This window comes from Tachypleus tridentatus, chromosome 12 (assembly GCF_004210375.1).
Source record: "Tachypleus tridentatus isolate NWPU-2018 chromosome 12, ASM421037v1, whole genome shotgun sequence".
In the NCBI taxonomy this organism is placed as follows: domain Eukaryota; kingdom Metazoa; phylum Arthropoda; class Merostomata; order Xiphosura; family Limulidae; genus Tachypleus; species Tachypleus tridentatus.
In genome coordinates, this window is record NC_134836.1 from 21,983,343 (window position 1) to 22,005,367 (window position 22,025).

Below are 22,025 nucleotides of genomic sequence, written 5' to 3' on the forward strand. Positions count from 1 at the left end.
AAAAAATACAAAGTAATTTAAAGTTAAGTGACTAGAGGTCGCTGAAACATTTCTACCACGTTGGGTTTGTTTGCAATTGAGCACAAAGCTACACAATTGGCTATCAGTGCTCTACTCATCACGTTTTAACTTGGTTTCCAGTGTTGCGAGTCCGTAGACATGCCGCTATGTCACTGAGGGCGCCACATTAGGAACGAAACTAAGCTGATTCTATTAGTTTAGCAGGAAAACTTTTATTGGATTGGATGAAATAAGTTTTTATTAGTTGTACTAATGAAATATATATTTAATTGGTTTCTAATTAACTGATTACTTCCAAACAATATAGTTTACTTATGTGTAAATAACTACGAAATTAAGGTTTACATTCGCGATGAATTACACCTAAATGTTTAATTTATGATATACGTGTAGTGAGCGAAAAGTTCAAATTTACTTCTACGTTGTGTTCTAGTTGAGGGAATTTACATATCGATTTTGGTGGAACTTTGTTATATATGCCGCATTATTAACCCATTTAGCTTTTCATAACTACCGAATGTGGTAAAATCAACACATTATTTTTACTGATACGGTAAACTATTTCACTGTCAAGCCTTTTCTGGTAACAAAACTAAACACTACTTTGCTTTTAAAAGTTAAATGATACATTATATGTTACTGCAGCAAGTTATCTTTGCGGCAAAGCTGCTTTCCTGGGGTTTAATTAGGCAATTAATGGAAAATTCAATTATTGATTTAACTCATTGAAGCAACAACCCTATAGAGACGTGGGTACTAACAGACATAAGGAATTACTCAGATAAGTATGAAAGAAAGAAGAACATAGAGAAATTAAATAATTATATATGCATTTATGGAACATATAGCAAAGGTAGTAAAGGAAACTAAAAGAAAAATATATAGAATAAATGAACATAATTTAACATAGAAACCAAAATTAGATTAACAGAAATAACACGTTAGAAGACTAAAACATGTTTGTAAGAAATAAGTTTAGTTGTTTGTTTTGAATTTCGCGCCCCTAGTTTAGCAGTGTAAGACTAGATGGAAGGCAGCTAGTCATCACTATCCACTGCCAACTCTTTTACCAATGAATAGTAGAATTGATCATGACATTATAACACCACATGGCTGAAAGAGGTCAGCATATTTGGTTGGATGGGGATTTGAACCCGCGCACGCGAGAGAGAGTTTAATTTCCGTACCACTATTTTTTATTTGCGTTTTATTGTTTGTTGGAATTAATATTTTTTAGTAATTCCAGATATGCTAGAAAAGGTATATAACTTGTATTCACCAATCAGATATACAAACGTATGCAATTTGTGAAGAGAGTTATTAATATACACCATGTACAATGGAACATAAAGTATACTATATGTTAGAAATATGTATTTTTTTCGATTTATTTAAAAAAAAAACACCTGGGTTTTGTGAGCAGTGTTTGGGCCACTGCCATCTTTAGTAGCGTCCATTTTTTTATAACTTCAATATTTTTTGTTAGTGCTTATGTTTGTCGCTGTTACTCGGTTATCGTTTCTTTTTATAATTTGTTGGTTTCTTCCTCAATCCCTTAGGTCAACAAAGTAAGTAAAGACAGAAGCAAGAACCAATTTCAAGAAGACTCGTGCCTGCTCTGTTGTCATCCAGCCATGGACTACATGGACATTAAAGTGGAAACTTTTGATGTTGTGGAAGATACGGACCCTCACACAACTACAGAGGGAGCCACCTTAATATTATTTTGTAACAGCACCATCACCAACTGTAACGCGACTGACGCCATGTTTAGAAACATCACGACCACTCAGCTGGAACGAATTGTCAGCGTTGTGGTTCCCATTCTTTTTGGAATCATCGTCATCGTGGGATTAATCGGAAACTTCCTCGTGGTTGTGGTGGTCATCTTCAACCCTCCAATGCGCTCAACCACCAACTTGCTCATCATCAACCTGGCTGTGGCTGACCTCCTCTTCATCATCTTCTGCGTGCCCTTTACGGCTTGGGACTACGCGCTTCCTTACTGGCCCTTTGGCGACACCTGGTGTCGTATGGTGCAGTACTTGGTGATCGTATGCGCATATGCCAGCATCTACACTCTTGTCCTCATGTCTCTCGACAGATTTATGGCTGTTGTACATCCAATCGTCTCCATGTCCATCCGCACCGAAAGGAATGCTTATGTTGCCATCACAGTCACGTGGTCTGTGATCCTCCTAGCCTGCTTACCGGCTCTTCCAGCCCATGGGGAAGTATCCTACGATGTGGGGTCCAATCGATACTCCATGTGTGTCTTTCTCCAAGAAGGGTACAGCTACCCAGCTTATCAAATCTCCTTCTTCCTCACTTCCTACGTGGTGCCACTCGTGCTCATCTTCTGGCTCTACGTGCTGATGTTGAAAAGGCTGTGGCTCCACGTGGTTCCGGGAGGAAAGGTCAGCGCCGGGAGCAACAGGTCCAAGAAGCGAGTCACTCGGATGGTGGTCATAGTGGTCGTCATTTTTGCCGTTTGCTGGTTTCCCATCCAGACCGTCTTGCTTCTGAAGAGCTTGGACAAGTACGAAATGAAATTACGACCTGGTCGAGTAGTCGTGCAGGTGACGTCGCACATCTTGGCTTACACGAACTCCTGCGTCAACCCCATCTTGTACACTTTCTTGTCGGATAACTTCCGCAAAGCCTTCCAGAAAGTCGTCACGTGCATACCGACCGGAGAGCAGTCGAAGAGTGGCAGACAACTTTTCGAGCCTGTTGAGCGAGAAACAGCCGGCACCAAGAACACTTTTGCTATGAAAATGAGTAATGATATATGATGAATTTCCTACATCTCCACCAACATTTTCTGATGGTCACATCTGCATTTCGAAGTGCATGTGACGTTTTTTGTGTTTTTTAAGTGTTTTCATTTTGTTACTGTTCAATGTCAAAAGTAAAATCATTGTTTTACTATTTCTAGTCAGTGTTTCTAGACCTAGTCAGTTCAACCGCGGAAGTTACGTCACATATAGCACGTTATGTTCAAACGCGGAAAAGTTTACGCCAACGGCACGTCACATTTAACTGCGGAAGTGACGTCACCAATGGTACTTTGTCACTGCAACTTGTGTTGCTACATATGCTATTCGAGTAGGGTTTAAAGATTTAATTTCAGTGAGTGGGATAGTAAATGGATTTTCTACTTCAAAAAAAACTTATAATTTTAGTAACCAATGTTGAGTATGGAGACTTATGTTTCATACAAGGTTTTAAATATTCTGCCTTTCCTATGGATTTAGCCTGACCACTTAAGTAAGTATCACTGATGTGTTGAAAGTAGATCTATTACCTCTAACAAGGTTTTGTATAAGACTGGCTTGATTTTCTTTCGGTTAAAATCAACCACAACAACTATCTGTTTCTAACGTTGATGGATAGATCACACAAAAATTGATATTTGAAAAGTTTTAAACACAAATATCATAGTTTCGACGGTTTTCGAATGCTAAGAACGGAAGGCTTGATATGGAGTCCCGAATAAACTTCTCTTTGTATGAATATTATTATCGTCTGGCTGCTAAGATCCGGGGTTTAATTCCCGACGGTGGACAGAACGCATATAACCCAATTAGTGTCCATGCGCTAAAACAAACAAAAGAATATTATTATGTGTCTTGTTATTTGTGACAAAAATCCCAAAGTTGTTATGGTAAAGCTCTCAAAGTAAAATATTTGTCGTTCTTTTGGAGTGTATGTATCAGTCTGGTGCACCAGCAAATTATGATGTTTGACAATTTGGCTACCTCGTAAGATTGGGGCTCTACGAGATGTGCCACTTGAATGACGTCACTAACACATCACTTACAAACACCCGATGAGAACGAGATTAAGCAGAAGAATGAAAGTTAGGGAGATACCAAGCTCAAAACATATTTTGACCTAAGTCCCCCACTGCAGAGGTCAACGTTTTCCCACAACTGATATTTAAATAGATGTACTTCTTTTTTATCATAACGAGTAAAGTTTTAGTGTGTGTTTATGTGTAATAAACTTTTATTTCCATAATGCTGTCGTATTATTCTCGCCAAACAACATCGACAAGAATATTTCCCACTCAATTTTTATTTTGTAATTGTCTATTTAATAAAACGTATCTAAAATTAACATTTTAATGTCATTTGACAAATTACTCACAGCTTTACAGCAAAAACAAAGCACACCGCCCCCCCCCTAAATATCGGACACGTACACAGGTTCAAATGGAAAAATCTATATTTCATGAAGCACCACGTACCAGTCAATATCCCTACCTTTGCTACATGTAACACGTAGTCACGTACATCAAAGCGATTTCCATAGATAACAATAAAAAAAAAAAGATTGTGAAAGTTACCGTTCACCACAGGTCACTCAAGTAATATGGTTTCACCAAATAATCTCACCTTTACTTTTGGAAGTTTTCTAATGCAAGTGTCTTCTCTCTCCCTCGGTGTTTGGGTATTGTATGTTCGTACCTTGGAGGATCGGGTTCTCTTTGACCTCTTTCTCCTCCCCGTACTTATGTGGTCTTGTAGTATTTGATAGTAATAGTTACTTCATTTTTGGGTCAGAGTGAACTGAATATTACTCCGATCCTTTTCAGGGCAATGTCGATGTATTGTGGTACATATATGGTTATTATTTTGCCCTATCAGCTGGATGTCAAGTTTGTTGGTGGCACTTTTTTTAATTCATTATATGTATATATATATATATATATGTACACACACACACACGTACATTTTTTATTATATATTTTATTTTTTATTTATTTATTTTTATTTTTTTGTGTTTAAAATACACATTAACCGGGAAGAGATGTTTTGGAATAACTTCATCATGTATGATGCACCTATCTAGTTCGCATAGTAATTCGTTTTTCATTCAATTTTTATCGGAGTTCGTTATTGTACCATCTTGGAATCTATCTGGTACGGTTGGTATGTTCGAATATTTGTGTATGAATTGAGATGATGTAGTTCTTAGAACTCTGTACGGTGTTGTAAGGAGTGTGTTTTGGATTGTTTGTAGTTGGAGCTGCGTAGTCTATTACTGGTCTAATATATGTTTTGTAAATTTTTAGTATGTTATCTATAGATGCTCCAATGTTTTTGCCAGTTAGACTCCTAGCATAGTTGGTTCTTCGCCACACTTTATTTCTAATTTTGTTGACATGGCTAATCCAAGTTAATTTTGAATCATAGGTTAGACCTAAAAATTTTGCCGATGTGGCAGTCTGAAGTAGTGTACCATTCATATATAATTCTGGCTGTTGTTTTTTGTGTTTTGTCAATTTCGTAAAGACTACGAGTTGTGTTTTTGCTGTGTTTATTTTTATTCTATATTTTTGACAGTATTCGCTTATTTTATTTAGTTGCGGTTGGATGTTTGTGGCTGCTATTGTTGGTGTTGCGGCACTTTTCCAGACTGCCACATCATCAGCGAACTGTGAAGAGAATCCACGATTAGAATCCCTCAATGGCATATTGTTTACATACATGATAAAAAGTATAGGGCTAACCACCCCTCCCTGATGGACACTAGCTTCTGGAGTAAAGGTTGGTCCGATATCTGTGATATCAAAATCTACAGTCAAGTCAGTTTTTCCACGTCTGATTCTGTATAACCAATCAGGCAATAGCACAAAGCGGTCTGACACTGGTTCAACCAATCAGACCACAGCACTAAATAGGCTGTCACTGGTTCTACCAATCAGGCAACAGCACCAAGTGGGCTGCCACTGGTTTAATTTCGGAGGGTGATTTAATTATTTTATTGAAAACGTGGGTGTAGTTCCACTTCTGTGGCCAATGTAGACTTCTAACCCCAAATTTTAGTGTTATAAAGTATCAACTTTGCACCATTAGGGGCCTCATGGGCTCAAAATCGTAATTTGTCAGTATCTACGTGGTAACTTGTTATAACATGTGTTATAATTTATACTTATCTGAAACCATAGCAACAAAAGTTTTACTTTCATTATACAAGTTAATTCGTAAAACACAGACAAAAAATAGTAGTAAAAGTGAAAATTTGTTTCGACTCTCTGATCGGTCTGTCGAATTTCGAACAAAGCTACTCGAGGAGTGGACATCTGTGCTGACCGCCCGTAACCTAGAAGTGATAGTTTAGAGGAAAGAAAACTGGTGACCACTTCCCTTGAGTTATTATAATGGGTTTTGACCGTCACTCCAATAACAAACCCACGGCCACAATGTACAGAGTATGTATGTATCCTTACCATTGTGAAGTCTCATATATGTATTACTTTTAAGTGAAGAGAAAGGAAAATGAATAATTGGAAATTACACTTCAACAACACATATTCGACAATATGGTAATGATAAGAGAATGAAAACTTTATTAAGCCTAAGTTTTAAGGCTGATAACAGCCCTTCCATTTCTTTATATATACATATATATACAAGATAAATAAAACATTTGGAATTTTAAAACCTGCAAACAGGGGTCGTACAAAAAGTAAAAAAAAAAAACAAGGCTGGAAATACTGTATCCATTATATATTCAAAATAAAAACCCCTAGTTTGGCTTCATGCTGTTACTTAGAATTATATTTGGTGAAGTTAAATCAGAGATTTGGAGTTTGAGTAAATAACGACTACAATATTCCAAGTGTTGTTTCCTTACTTTTTACGATCCCTATTTGTAGGTTTTTAAATTTCCAATTTTTTAAATCTTGTTTGCTGACTTTTCTTTTATGCTCAACAATGGACAAAGGAGTACTTGATGGGATAGCTGACTTTATACATTGTAATGATAATCAACATAACTATTACCTAGCTGATACTGTTCGTGATAATTTATTGTAGCTATTGACTATGTGATCACATTAGTTTGAGATGTAACATGTTAAATGACAGCTGGAAATTGTCACAGATACTTGTCTGTAAATGTAGTGACCAGTTATAGCTTATGTGTAACTAAATTTTCTGTATATAATGCATAGCAATGGGCATATATGCCTAGAATAAGATCCAACCCCACTAAGCTCGCATAAAAGTTTACCAGAAAAACAACAACTAGCCATTTCAAATAAAACATCGCTTTAAATAAACCTTTGTGTCTTTTAAAGTAATTATTCTACGAATGCGTGTAATAAAGTTTAATACTATAAGTATTGATTTTATTTCCTTCTTCAAGTCATACACAATAGAGGGTTTGGCTCCCTAAAGACACCGATTGTATACTGTACAAATCATTGAGTATCAACATGTTAGTGATTTAATAATATTCACCTATAATTGGTTGGTAATTTCTGTTCCACCCTGTACTTAAATTTCTTGAGGAACACCAGATATCTGTAAGAAAGCTAACTTCCAGGGATAATGATACATTGTTTACACAAGAATTATGATGATCTTTAGCTTATGTAAAGTGTAGAAGAAACATGACAACTTCTCAATATCCCCACGAGCCCAGCACAGCCAGGTGGTTAAGGCGCTCCACTCGTAATCTTAATGTCACGGGTTCGTGTGAACGTTATAACATGAAGGTCAATCCCACTATTCGTTGGTAAAAGAGTAGCCCAATAGTTGGCGGTAGGTGATAGTGACTAGCTGCCTTCCCTCTAGTTTTACACTGCTAAATTAGGAACGGCTAGCGTAGATAGCCTTCATGTAGCTTTGCGCGAAATCCAAAAACAAATCTTAACAGTACTTTATTTAGTATTTTACGAAAGGTTTGAATACAATATACCAAACTGTTTTTGTTGTAGGCTGGCAAGACAATAATAAAAGAAGAATTACAAATTGGCCATTTTCAAAGGAATTTTCTTTTCCTTGTAATTCTAAAATGCATACTTTTATGCATTTTATGTGTACAGCCTTATCAGTCAACAGTGTTGTTTGAACGAAATCTTTACTGTTTAAGTTATTTTTTTTACTAGAACGTTCTATCAGAAATTACTTGCGATCCCTATTATGAATTACTGTCTTGATTCATAATATATACATATGTACGTGTGTTTGTGCGTGTGAAAAGCCACCTTAAATTTATTCTACTGTGTAATAATTTCTGTCGAAAGATCCATTAAATATTCTACAGCAACAATAAATAAACTTAATTATGAGAAACGGGCACACTATAAAAACCTTTCACCATTTCCCTCTAGGGTTAACCACTGGAACATAATGGTGACGTAAAACCTATCACAACGCTTAACTTCGTAAATTTGAAAAGCTCTTCCTTTCATTAAAAGAAAAACAAATTACACACGTAGATGACATTAAACTAAATACATATGAATAAAGTTGTGAAGATGTCTCCAATGTGAAGTTTTAATAGAATGAATAAAATTCGATTTTATCAATAAGATTAAAGTTTTTCTTTTTTGTTTAAAATAAATGAAATGGTCTCACATCTTGATAGCATTTTAACTGGAACTTTTATTTAATTACTTGGAAAGTTTCCTTTGCGCCAACGGACTATTTATTTTCACCATTAATTCCATGAAAACACGAGTGTTACTTAAAAAATGCTAGCATATAGAAAAAAAGCAAGGAACGCGCAATAAGCGCTAATAATGTGGAATGATTCCAATAATGTTATCTAACAAAACTAATGAATCTAACATTGTATTAGAACCAAATACTTTCTTAAACAACATAAACAATAAAAATACAAATAACTAATACGTTTAACATGATAGTATTAAGTTTTGCTTTTAATTTATGGCAAAAATGTTTGACTACGTTTATGCAGTGTTTCATTAAACTCAATATAGTATTTTTTAAATCAGAGAAGGCACATTCTTAAAAACTATGTTTACTTTACATTAAAATGTATTTTTCATATTTCACCTACTTCTCATATATATTGCTTATTCTAGTAACTATTCTTACTGCATTTTGGAAACAAAGACGGTCAGTTGAGACGGAACTGTTAAAATGACTAGCAGTTGAGGTCTCCTTTAACCAGTTTAGTCTAATTGGTTAAAAAGACGTTACCGACTTCAAGTATATGTAATGAGGTATTTGTATAAGTAAAGTTAAACTTCGTTTTTGACTTAAGCCTACTGTGTGTGATAAGGTATTGGAATAGTTAGGCATAAGTACTATTTCTGACTTAAGCCTAGTGTAAATAATGTGTTTATATAACTAGGGTTAAACACCCTTTCTGATTGGTACACCTGTCTGCTTTGTTCGAACATTTTCACTTCAGAAATTTAAGAACAATAAACAGGACACTGGCAGTGATACATAAATATTAAATATAAATCTCTGATAAGGTACTTGTTAAACGCTGTGATAAACATATCAAGAAATGATGAATAATATACCAATAAAGGATCCCAGGTATAAATAATACAAAAATTCCAGATTTTTAACGGAAAACAAGTTTGAGGATTGTACGAGCTTTTAACTGAAGAATGGACTTTCTACGGACGCTTCCAACCTCATACTTCTTCCAAAGAAAACGTTTCTTTTAGAGAAGCTAGATTAACAAGCAACGATTTGATAGCTCTGTTGGTAGCCTTTAAAACATGAAAGCCGCGTTAGCTCAAAACATTTTTTTAATGAAACTTTTACTCGAAAGAAAATAATAATATCATGGTAAATACAGAAGCGATATAACTGGATTTTTACACTAAAAAACGAGATTACCACGACTTTGTTTTAATCTTAAAATAGTTGACAAACAACAGTATCAAAACCTACTGCTTTTAAAACACAGACATTGCCGTTCAAGAAATATCCACGAGCTTATGTAAATAGTTTGGTCATAACGAAAACTCTCACACACAAGCCCCTCCTTTTTTTGTTTTTGTGAACATCTTTACACGCATATATCTCAGTGAATACACATTTCCAGTCAAGACTACTTTTATCTAAAGACTTGCTGTCGACAATACTTTGATATCAATCATGCTACTAAAACAAACTTCCTATAAACAGGTACATACATACATATACATACACACACACATATATATACACGTTTTCTTAACATTTAATTACATTAACCTGCAAGCTTCAAATAACATTTTGATAATTAATTGATTTTATACGTCATTCTACTATTTGACATAATTTTTAAAATTATATTTATAAAAACGAAATTTTACAGTAAAAAATGCACTGAATTTTCGAACATTGCAGTTCGTTAGGTTTAGTACCCACGTGGCATTGGTGCTGCCACAGTAGTGCATATAGTTTCTTTTCCGCTGTCACAGTTGTTATAAATTTGTTTTTAAAGCATTAACTTGGAAGGAAACATCAAATTACATTAATAGGCTTTAAAAAAAAAAGAGTAAAAAAGACGATTAAAAGAGTCAAGTATTTTTATGTACATAAAATGATCTAACGTAAATTATAAAATGACACAGGTTTTCATAAATTAATAGTTTTGTTTCTTATAATCACATATATAATACAATTATGAACCTTACTCGCAATAATTTATATTTCTTATAAAACAATATGGATGACACCATCTAGCGAGCACATTAAATATAAATATCTTCTGGTGAGTATTTTATTAATATTAAAAATTAAGTATATATTCAAAAACAATTATATGATGCAACTGACAAGAGAGCAGACTTTAAAAACCAGCAAAATATTTACAACATGTAAGTTTACAATAACATTATTCCTATGTTGAGTATCTGACCGCTACTGAACACCTCACTTCCAAACTAACCTGCCACTGACAAGAAAAGTCCTTAATTTTAGCAAGTAGGCTTACAATTCAGTCATCACAACAGAGTAACGTAAGTTAGTCTAAAGTGTATTATTAAAATCAATGAATACAACGTTTCAAGTTAGTTTAAAAAACTGTACACACTAAAAACAAATTATAAACCAATTATAATAATACTGAAACGGTGTTTGTTTTATTAAGTTAAAATAAAAATATGTAAGTTACAGATTATTTATAAATAAAATATAAAAATGCTGGGTAAAAAAATGACATTCATGCTCTTCAAATGTTTTTTTCATGTCTAGGAAATTAAAAAAATTACACTTTTCAGTTGATTCTGGCCTCAAGTTAAAAAACCATACCAATTTATACATGTTCAACTTACAATCATATTTCTATTTCATATTGTTTCCTTACTTTCAAAATCTTGCTACAAATTGAGTCTTTGTTATTATTATTAAGCATGAAACATTCAATAGCCAACAATATCAAACCTCTTATTAAAATATCTTTAACACTAGCCAAAACACTCCTATTTTAGACTATGTTTCAGAGCAAACTTTCAACAACACACTTTCTCATAAATAGATATATCTTTCTACAATAACTTTCTCTGGTATTTCTTCAGACTATTATATTGCTTCCACTGGAGAGCTTAAGACTTGCCTTTTAATAAAATGAGCACATTTTTTGGTCTTACTCTGTCATTCTTCAACATGACTAGACCTTGGAGTAAAGCTTTGCAACTAATATACATGTCAGATACTTATATATACACACAAGTGAAGATGTAACATGTGTTTACTATAGAACAGAGAGATAACAAAAGATATACAAGGCTCTACCAGGGGCCAGCCAACACTATTTAGTATGCTTATTCTCCACCAGGGGCCAGCCTACACACTTTTTCTTTAAAACTCAAATCTGAGAATAAATAAGGAACAACATAAAAAACATTACATAGCGTGCAACAATGCAAACATTTCGTTGGACTGTCTTGTGCAGTTAAAATGAATGGTATAATCAGTCAGCCTAGAGCTACACTCAACCTTGCTGGGTTCTTATGTTTATACTTACTGTATGCTGGATTTTCTGATTCTAATATGGCGTAAATCTATTGTAACCACTTCGATACACTGCTGCCTGTAAAACCAAAGAGCTTAGATTATCAGCTAAACAGAATAATAACCTACATAGACAGTAAAACATTTAATGTAAAAAAATTAGAATGTTTACAAGTTTTCATAAAAGTACTGGTGGCTGTGGCCTGTGCTAAACAGTTATATGAATTAGACAGGTTGAGACATACAACTTCAAGTTAGATTCTTAAAACCAAATAAAAACAGTAAATTACAATCCCAGTTTACTCCATGTTCACACATTTACCAGTTTACACTGCTGTTTTTATGTTCATGTTTAATACTTTATCAAGTCTTGCTGTTTACATTGTCTCCCACAAATCACTCAGATTCTGGTTACATGCTTGTTTATAACTGAAATACTTCTTATTGTCTCACATAAATCTTTAGATTTATTACAGATATTAGACATATTTCTTGAGTGTTTGGAGTTATTGTGTTTTCCATTTAATTTAAATATTTAGGTACTAATCTTTACTATATTACTGAATTCCAATTAGTTACTTTTAGTACACAAAAAATATTCTTTTTTATTTATACCATAGCTATGCTCACCCCATATCCAGTAACTGGACCAATAGTGTGTCCAAGGTAGGGGTCAGTGTACTCTCTACCATATGTGTAGTACAGAGAAGGAGAGCTAGAAATAGACAGAAAATGTTGATTTTTACGATAGAGGCTTATTTCAACTTTAACATTATGTAATTAAGAAAATGGTTTACATTCTATCAAAGACTATGAAACGATGTACTAGATACAGAGATTAAAGTGTTGCTGTACGAAGGATTTGACAGATCGTCTGAAGATATTTATTTTGACCACTAACTGACATGCGACATGACTGCTGTCTCCTTCAGTCAATATTTATTTGGACCACTAATTGGCATGTGACATGACTACCATTACCTTCTATCAATATTTATTTTGACCACTAACTGATATGTAGCATGATGTACTAGATACAGAGATTAAAGTGTTGCTGTACGAAGGATTTGACAGATCGTCTGAAGATATTTATTTTGACCACTAACTGACATGCGACATGACTGCTGTCTCCTTCAGTCAATATTTATTTGGACCACTAATTGGCATGTGACATGACTACCATTACCTTCTATCAATATTTATTTTGACCACTAACTGATATGTAGCATGACTACTATCACCTTCTATCGATATTTATTTTGACCACTAACTGATACATAACATTACTAGTATCAACTTCTGTCAATATTTATTTTGATCACTAACTGATGCATAACATGACTACTATCTGACCTCTAAAACAAGTCTTTAGACTTTATTTCCTTCTGTAAATAGTATATTCATGCTACAAATCAAAACTTTGGAAGTTACATGTGAAATAAAACTTAAGTTTTTCTATGAAATCATGACATATGCAACTCTTGGGTTTTTATTATTTTCCTAGATTTATGCATACCTTACACAAGTGAAATTCCAGGATAGCTACTACATTGTTTTGTCTTCTAAGGAGGATTAAACTTGTATTTTCGTACAAACTTCTGATAAGCAGTACTTTCATCTCACAATACACAAGATGAGCAATGACCAAAATTAAGTATATAGAAAATTCATTTTTGTAAACAAAACTTCTCATATAAATCATTAAAATTTTTTTGCAGTCAAACTAATTATTTGATATGAGATTTTTTTATGTTTTACTGAAACTGAAATTTTCCAACTTTACTAAAACCATTATATGAGAATGACTAGTATTTTATTAAAGGGTTTTCGTCATGAAATTTTTAGCTCATATTCCATGACTTTACAGTAAATTAAGAATTTTTGACTTTCCCAAAGATTGATATAAAATCCAACAACCACATTTTTTCATTCTTACAACAAAAACTGTTTCCTTGTGCCTACTGAAACAAAGGTTGTGGAATACCTCGACACCTGCACCTTCCTTCAAACCAATATCCAACATAACTGACACTCCTACTGTTATACACTTACCCTGCCACTGCTGCATATGTGCCAGCAGGTTGAGCAGCGGCTGCTGCCGCTGCAGTGTAGCTCCGTGCCACCGCTGCCGTATAAGCTGCACTGGCTGCGTAGGTGGCCTGAAACCAAAATGATCAAATCTGTCCTTGAAAAAGTTAATCTAAAGCCATCTTTGCTTTCATTAACTGCAATAAATTAACTTCATCATATGCAGATCCAAGTAAGAATATTGCACTCTGGTTCTACCAACATGTTTAATTATACTTTCAGATATTCTGTTTATAATTCGTTCAAGGAAAACCAAAACATCAAACGATATTTAATCTCAATAAAGCTTCCTGATAAGTTATCTCTAATACAAGTATGTTAATATTTAAAAAAAGAAAAAAGGATTCTTTTCATAAAAGTTTTTAAAATAATAACAGGTGATACAAACATACGTTACAAAGAATTCACGTACACATTTACACAGAGTTTAAAGGAGATTTTTGTGTTATTCACATGTCATAATTACTTTGATTAAAATACATTCAGTCAATATCACAAAACTAACAAGTTTTCTGTTCTTACAACAAATTGTAATTTTATTTACAACAATAGACAGGAAGATACCCATTCACTTAATACAAGTATATATTTGAATAAACCACATCTTAAAATACTGTATTACTAAAACAAGTTGTATGATATTAGTTAGATGAACTGGAAAACAAAAATGCAAATTAAATCATTTTTCACACTTAAAAATTATAATTTTCCTGTACTGAAAATTTATTTCCAATAGGTACTTACAAGATTAGCTATTCCTGTTCAGTGCTGCCCTCTATATGCAAAGTTTTTCTTTATGCATGCCCCAAGCTTTCTGCTCAAACAAGAGCACGCTATGCTCATGTGACTCCCTCTACACTCCTTTACCAAATTAACACTTTGAAGTTTGGCAGAAGTCAGCCCTGGAGAAATGTGAAAAGGAAGGGTGGGAAGAATGAGAGGAGATAAGTATCTATTGGAAATACATCTTTATAATAGAAAAATTATAACTTCCAGTACAGAACTTACCTCCTCTCACAATATTGGACAGAATCAGATATGAAGATCATAAGAGGAGAAACCACACCACTTTTTGAGCCAAGTATACTCTGTGTAATGCACAAGGACAGAAATCCTTAGATGTACAGTGGCTAGGGCATGGCAAACTGCACTCAGTAAGTCAACTATATCCAAAATCGTCTTGCAGGGTACAGACAACCAAGGGAGGGCAGGTTAAGGATTATACTGCCTTTATCTCAAAGACAAAAATTGGGGATTAAGACTATCTGGGTATGTCATGAGGATCACCACCAATCTGTCAATGATATCTATCGCATGGAATCATCTACCCAACTGTGGCACAAGTTGGCACCAAAGGCATCCCCTTAATAGGAGAACAAAGGATAGTCAAAGGTAGAACTGCAACAATCCAACACATCATCACCAAGACACAGATGGAACCACATATCATCACCAAGATCCAAGACATAGATGGAATGACACATCATCACCACAACCCACGACACAGAAGGAGCAACTGGGGTAGTAAGATAGACAACCCAAACTTTTGTGAGCACTTAGAGAATTCAAAACCTCAATGTCCAGAAACCAACTTCTACATAAAGGTGAGGGCTCCCAATCAAAGGGGTAAACTGCAGTTGCAATGACTCAACTCTCATGTTAATGTAAATAGCATTAGGAGTCCATATCAGCTCAACTCCAGTGGCTGTGTATATGTGATCAGAAGGCTATGTCAACCAGCAAGGTAATGGTTCAATTCCAGTTGTTCTGTACATTTTATAAGGAGGTCATGTCATCTATGAATGTGATGGCTTAACTCTAGTGGTTGTGTAGATAATGTCAGATGAGCATGTCATCCAATAAGGAGATTGTTCAACTCCAGTTGTTGTGTAAATACAATCAAGAGGCTGTGTCAACCAGCAAGGTGATGGTTCAGCTCCTCCAAAGGCCACATCACATCGACACCAGCAGAACACCACCACCCCACTTTTAACTGAATGGTTCTAATCTGTTTCTTGTGGAGCTCATTCAACAACTTGGAAATGAAAATGGTAAGGACTCCCACAAGGAAAATGAGGAGTCAGGAGGAATACTATCTTAAGAGACAATACAATGGGTGACCAAGAGATGATATTTTGAAAAGCAGACCATGCCATGTTATTTACTTGAAGCATGGCACAGATGGGCAGCAATTCCCTTCTGCTTTACCCATTCACACCAGGGGTGGTACAGACTGGAATGAGCATGTTTAGGAAGCAAAATATCACAAGGTTATTCACCTTCAAGTGATCTCATGAAAATTAACGATCTCCATGGTGAGCACTATGAGGAAAGGACAAGTCAATATGGCATACAATATGGATTTAGAGTTAAAGAACACCTGGAAAGGTACTAATTAAAGTATCAACTCTCTATACAATGTGTGATACAATTACAAAATAAGAAAGCTTTGTTCCAATTCTAATTTATTAATGGCTAAATGTACAAGCTTACATCATGAAAAATGAACCAGCTACAAAGAAGGTAGCTTCTTATATGAGTGTATGTAGATATGAGAAAAGTAGATAAATTAAAAAGAGTCACAGACATCACTTACAGGTAGCTGATATCTCTCTGCTCCTGCATAAGCTAGAAATGGGTCTTGGTAAACACCACCTGGTAATAGAAGTCTACAACAGACAAGGATTAAAGACGAATCTTTAGGTGCTTTTCAAACAGTTGCATTTATAATCTGATATGTATTTTGGTTTTCCGTTTTGTCATTATAACATTTACCATCTAATACATATTTTCATTCTCTTTTTTCTCTATATTTATATCAGTTGTATTATACAACAAATTCTTTCAGTTAAAATGGAAGTTAATCTAACAACTATGTTTATATAAAGTTTAAAGTGTTATAAAAAACTTGTGACAGTTTTTAAATTTGTCACTTTATCTGGAGTCTCTGGCTAATTGATACTTTCTAAGTTTTGATAATCAAACTAATACCAGCTAATTTCAAATAGTGAAGTACAAAAGTGTGATGTAGACATTTTATTCTTATCAACCCATGCTAAATTATAGTGCCACTTTACAGCAACTTAATTTAATTTATATTACCACAAACATTTAACAATAATACTGGACAAACCAAGATTATTTTCTAAACGTTTATCAACTCAGAGAGTTAAGCCTAACAATGTCTAGAAACAACTTTTTTTTTATATCCAAAGAAAGTTTAACGGTTTATGAAATATAAATCCAGCTGGAACACGAAGCATCAGCAAATAAAACAAGTTAAATGATATGATGAAAACAAACATTTATTTTTCATAATTCTCATTGTTACCTAGAAAGATGGTATAACTATACAAGTAGAAGTTTCACCAAAACATCTACAAATAAAAAAAGCATACACATACTTAGTTTTGTGTCCAATATGTTAGTGTAAACCAAACTTAACTGGAGAAACAATAAAACCTAAGATATCTGTTTTATTGGTGTAGTAGCATATTGTTCTGAATTCTAATATATCAGATTTAGTGGTGTAGTAACGTATTGGTCTAAATTCTTATATATCAGTTTTAATGGCATAGTTACATACTGGTCTGAATTCTAAGATATCTGTTTTAGTGGTGTTGTAACATATTGGTCTGAATTCTTGTGCTTACGGAGTATAACCATGTAGGGCAGTAGCTGCTGCTGCTGCACTAAGGGGGGATGATAGATGGGGGAAAGCTCCCCTTGCTCGGCCTCTTTGGATTGCTACTCCTCGCAAAGCTGCAACTGAAATCACAAGAAAAACAATTATATTCCAGAAATAATTTTGGAGAACATTAGTTATGAACTAACATCATAAATGTTTGATTTGTCTACAAGAAGTTTACTTCTTGTTATACACTGTTTATACTCTAACAGTGTTTTCATAGAAAACATTAAACCTTGAATCTTAATCAAAGTGAGAAATCAAACTTCTGATTGGAGGATAATTAAGATTTTGTAATATTATTATCTTAAGTTGGAAACAGCATCATTTTACGAAATATACATATTCTATGGGTATACTTAATATTTAGGGACCTACTGATTCATCTAAACTGTTCTATTCACTAAATGAAACTATTACAAAAAACTCTCAAAGCCAAACTCTCAATATAGTTAACAAGATTTCTCTTAAACTCACTTAAATTTATTGTTTCAACAATATCCAAAGACAATCTATTTCAAATTCCAACCATCCCGTTAGAAAAATGAAACTGTTTTAGCTGAATATGACTTCCACCCTGCTTCTAGTCTTACCATTCTCACCATGAAACCTTAACAAAGATGACACATCAACTTTATCAATTTCCTTTACTATCTTGAACACTTCAATTAACTCTTATTTAAAAAAAAAAAAACAGTTTGGGAGATTTCAAACTCTCCTCATATGACAACCTTTCTATCCCAGGCACCATTCTAGGAACCCTTCTCTGAATATTTTCTAACAGTTCAGCTATGATAAGGAGTCCAAGAGTGAATACAATTCTCCAAATGTGGTCTTACCAGTTACATATAGGTAACATAATATTTAGGGACCTGATGGTCCATCTTGACTGTCCCTTCCACTAAACTAAACCAAAACTATTATAAAAAAAATCAGGGGCCATCCAATAATTACATAGCACAATTTTCCTCCCTTTTTAATATCCCTTTTTCCCCCCTATATAAAACAGTTTGAATAGCATCACTTGATCAGCTCCCCTCACTTGACCCAAATCCTTTGGGTGTAAGTACCTTTAAAATTATATTAACCAATAACACTGCACAACAAAGTTTTTGCTTCTTGAACACTGTTGGGTGTTCCTTATAGATTTTTGGCTGCTGATCACTAAAATCACATCCAAATTTGCCCATCACGTACTGTTTCATCGAAATCTTCAATTTCACCAAGACATTGCTACAATGGAAAAACGATATCAGGGCAACTGAAATCCATCAATGTTTGCTGACTACTGTTAGACACTGCAACGTGATGCACCGGACATTGAATATAAACGAAAATCAGGAACAAAACACTTTAATTATGTTGAACTTAATAGCGTATTAGAAACATAAACGCAATTAAATACGTTATTGCCGGTAAACAGTTAACTGTCTATTTCTCAGCGTTCCTACGTGATGAAGCAAAACCAAACTATATTTGTGCATACCCACCAGGTGCCTGCCATAATCAGCAAAACTTTTCAGGAAGCAAAACTTTTCAAAACAATTGTTGTGCAGTACTTATTTGGTAAATTACAGAGTCATTAGTGACGTTCTTCTTGTTTTCCAACAAACATTAAATATAAGTAATGGTTTGTCCAATTTTGACAACACTACTAAGTCAGAAAAAGAGAGTACTGACAAAGGACGTGGAAAATATAACTTTGGGCCCGTCCAGGATTTGAACTACTGCCAACTAGTGGATTATGATAAAATCATATTTTCAGCTCACTTGCCAATGAGATAATATTAATTTCAATTCCAATTGAAGAATGCTAAATTACAATATAATTTACAGTACAACTATTTGAGGTCTATAGAATAGTCCATATAATGGGGTTGGTGGGTATCTAAGACCGTGTTACAATGAGTAAAAGTGGGTTAGGGGGTGTTACCCCATATCCTTACATAATTTTTAAAAGTTTAATTTAACAAGTTATGATAAAATTATTTTCTGTTTTAATTGAAAAATAAAGGGCTTTCTATCAGCTAGACAATAAATGTGGTAGACTGACCTGAGCAGTTGGTTTTAACATGTCTTGTAAGTACAGTTATAATCCATAGGTTGTAAACATCCATATTATTGGTTTGATATCAATTTCAAAAACATATTTCCTTAACATCACTGTTGTCCTGTATTGTTAGTTTAGTACATGGAATAATTAAAAAAAAACATGCCAGCTGCAGAGACTGGGTTAAGGAATAAAACAACAACAATTTATTCTAATCATTACAAGTTTTTGTTACTGATTGTTACACTGCTATATTAATTTAGTTACATTATTACATAAACTAATATTTCTGACCCTTGTAAATGATTTTCTTTGATCAGAAGTTATTGGTGAGGTAAAATAATTTATGAAATGCTTTGGTAAACCTTTCTTGACACCAGAACTCTTTGATTCCATGATGGTTGCTCAAAGAAGAAAAGTTTTTCACCCTTCAGCATGCTAACATGTTTAAGTATTATTTCAATAACTCCCACATGATTATATTTCTACTATATTACAGCAAAATGTATTATCAAGAAAGACAGCTAAATTCACATACTTACTGTTTGGGATAGTTGTGGTTTTCTTGGTTTGTGTCCTTGCTGTAGCATTATTCACCTAATGCCACAAGAAGTACATTTTTTTATTAAAATGTGTTTCTTGCACATAAGTATCTATATTTTAGTAAATCAAGATTATCTTTAGCCATTAAAATAAGAATGGTTACAATGTGGTAATACATCTTAATTGATCACTCCATATTAATAATAGTTTTTAAGATATGTTTTAATAAATCTAAATTTGTCAATAAAAAGCTTATTCTTTACACATAAATATTACTGAGAAAACATAATCAATAAAACAAAATATTTCTTTTTATGCTTCAAAAATAAAATGTCTAGGAAATTGCAGTTTATATTGCACTTAAACAACAAACATAAAGACAAAATTACAATATAAAACTGTCAAGAAATCTAGCAACAATTATATTTCAGTTTTGAGTTCTTCTATAGAAATGTATAAAACAGTAAAAAAACACACGAGCAGCTACGCTACCAGTATTATTAAATTTAACTAGCTTAAAAGATTTAAAAACACACACTATTTAAACCATTTGAGTTTATAATCGTTATATAATGTAAAAATAGAAAAACGCCAATTTACAAATTTGTTTCTGATTTCTATTTGTCTTTTATTGGTTTTACTACACTTAAGTTACTTTGCACAAACAGCCTCCTTTCACCATCTAATGAAACTTTTACAGTCTCGGTTATCCAATGTTCTCTTTGAAAGATTACAAAGGTATTAACAAAATAAAGGCAAGGACAACCAACTCTCTCCTATCATTAGCCATTTGTTCAGTTTGTTGAACTAATACTTAAGCTACTTATATTTTGTTATAAGTACAGATTCTTTCATACCGACAGTGCAATGTTTAAATAATAAATAATAGAAGAAAAACAACAAAACCTGATTAGAATTATAAAATTATCTGTCTGCTAGTTGAAATACTGACAAATACTGCTGACATTAGTTTCCTGCTATAAACTCCAGAGGACTTGATTTGTTACCTTCTAATCAGATGTTCAAATCAGGTAAAAAGTGTGCTTGTGTGCAATGATGGATAAACAAAATATTGTCAAATCAATAATTATGCAGTTAAATATGTGAATAACATACTTGAGCGAACAATAATTCCATAGTGTAACAATGTATCAGCAGATGGCAGCTGTGTAGTAGCTGATTAAATATTTTAATTTATTATTATATGTTAGTCCTTTGCCCAAATCAACAAAACTTAAATTATTCTTAAGAAAATACAACGGCTCTGGTAATCGTAAGTAAAGAAACAAACCAAAGTAAAACAGGTGAAGTTATATTATACTACACAAGGTTTTTATCTCCAAACCGAAACTATACCTTCTAGCACAGTTTCACAAAATTTCATGAGAGCTGTACCGAGTGATTTTGGTAGCATACGATTATATAAACCTTTCTTTCTTTTTCCAAGAACTAATTCATTCTTAATGTTAAAAGCAAGATTTAAAGTGTCTAGAAATTACTCGTAACAACTGATGTCGTAGTACTTACGAAGGTTTTATCTGTGTTTAAAAAACAATTGTCATTTAGCACATATGTCGCTGTATAGCTCGCTGAATACATCCACCACTCTCTCAGTGGCTGTGTGGTAAGTCTCTCGGCTTATAGCATTCAAACAGGGTTCCAACACCCATGGTCAGTGAGAAATAGTTAATAATAAAGTAAACCACGAATGTAATAATATGAAACATTTATTAAACGGTTGGGAATTTTCAAAATTCCATCTTCGGTAATATAAAAGTACTGAACAAACACTGTAGCTCTTAGATTAACGAAGATGTAATTTTAGAAATTTCATTACGTTTAATAACTGTTATCTCCATATATATTTATATATATATATTTATTTTAAAGAACATTCTTGTCCAGTAGATGG

General features: G+C 33.6%; 1 protein-coding gene and 1 pseudogene across 10 annotated transcripts in view; one reads left to right on the top strand and one right to left on the bottom strand.

Annotated features, from left to right (window-relative positions):
• LOC143235140 (allatostatin-A receptor pseudogene) overlaps nucleotides 1-3,638 on the top strand; it is a 31,985-nt pseudogene extending 28,347 nt beyond the window's left edge. Inside the window, exon 2 of the transcript XR_013018942.1 lies at nucleotides 1,581-3,638. The product of XR_013018942.1 is annotated as an allatostatin-A receptor pseudogene (transcript). The remainder of the gene's footprint in view (nucleotides 1-1,580) is intronic.
• Nucleotides 3,639-9,842: 6,204 nt separating this feature from the next.
• Nucleotides 9,843-22,025, bottom strand: part of LOC143235144 (RNA binding protein fox-1 homolog 1-like) — a 73,922-nt gene continuing 61,739 nt past the window's right edge. For 6 of the 9 annotated variants that reach the window (XM_076473009.1, XM_076473014.1, XM_076473011.1 and 3 more), the window contains 6 exons: nucleotides 20,113-20,167; nucleotides 17,486-17,600; nucleotides 16,429-16,501; nucleotides 13,797-13,903; nucleotides 12,375-12,459; nucleotides 9,843-11,823 (listed from right to left, as the gene is read on the bottom strand). In XM_076473009.1, coding sequence (XP_076329124.1) covers nucleotides 11,779-11,823; nucleotides 12,375-12,459; nucleotides 13,797-13,903; nucleotides 16,429-16,501; nucleotides 17,486-17,600; nucleotides 20,113-20,167 — 480 coding nt within the window. In that variant the 3' untranslated portion in view covers nucleotides 9,843-11,778. Of the gene's footprint in view, nucleotides 11,824-12,374; nucleotides 12,460-13,796; nucleotides 13,904-14,576; nucleotides 16,502-17,485; nucleotides 17,601-20,112; nucleotides 20,168-22,025 lie in introns of those variants that run through there. The other 3 variants (XM_076473010.1, XR_013018944.1, XR_013018943.1) reach the window with 3 other exon arrangements.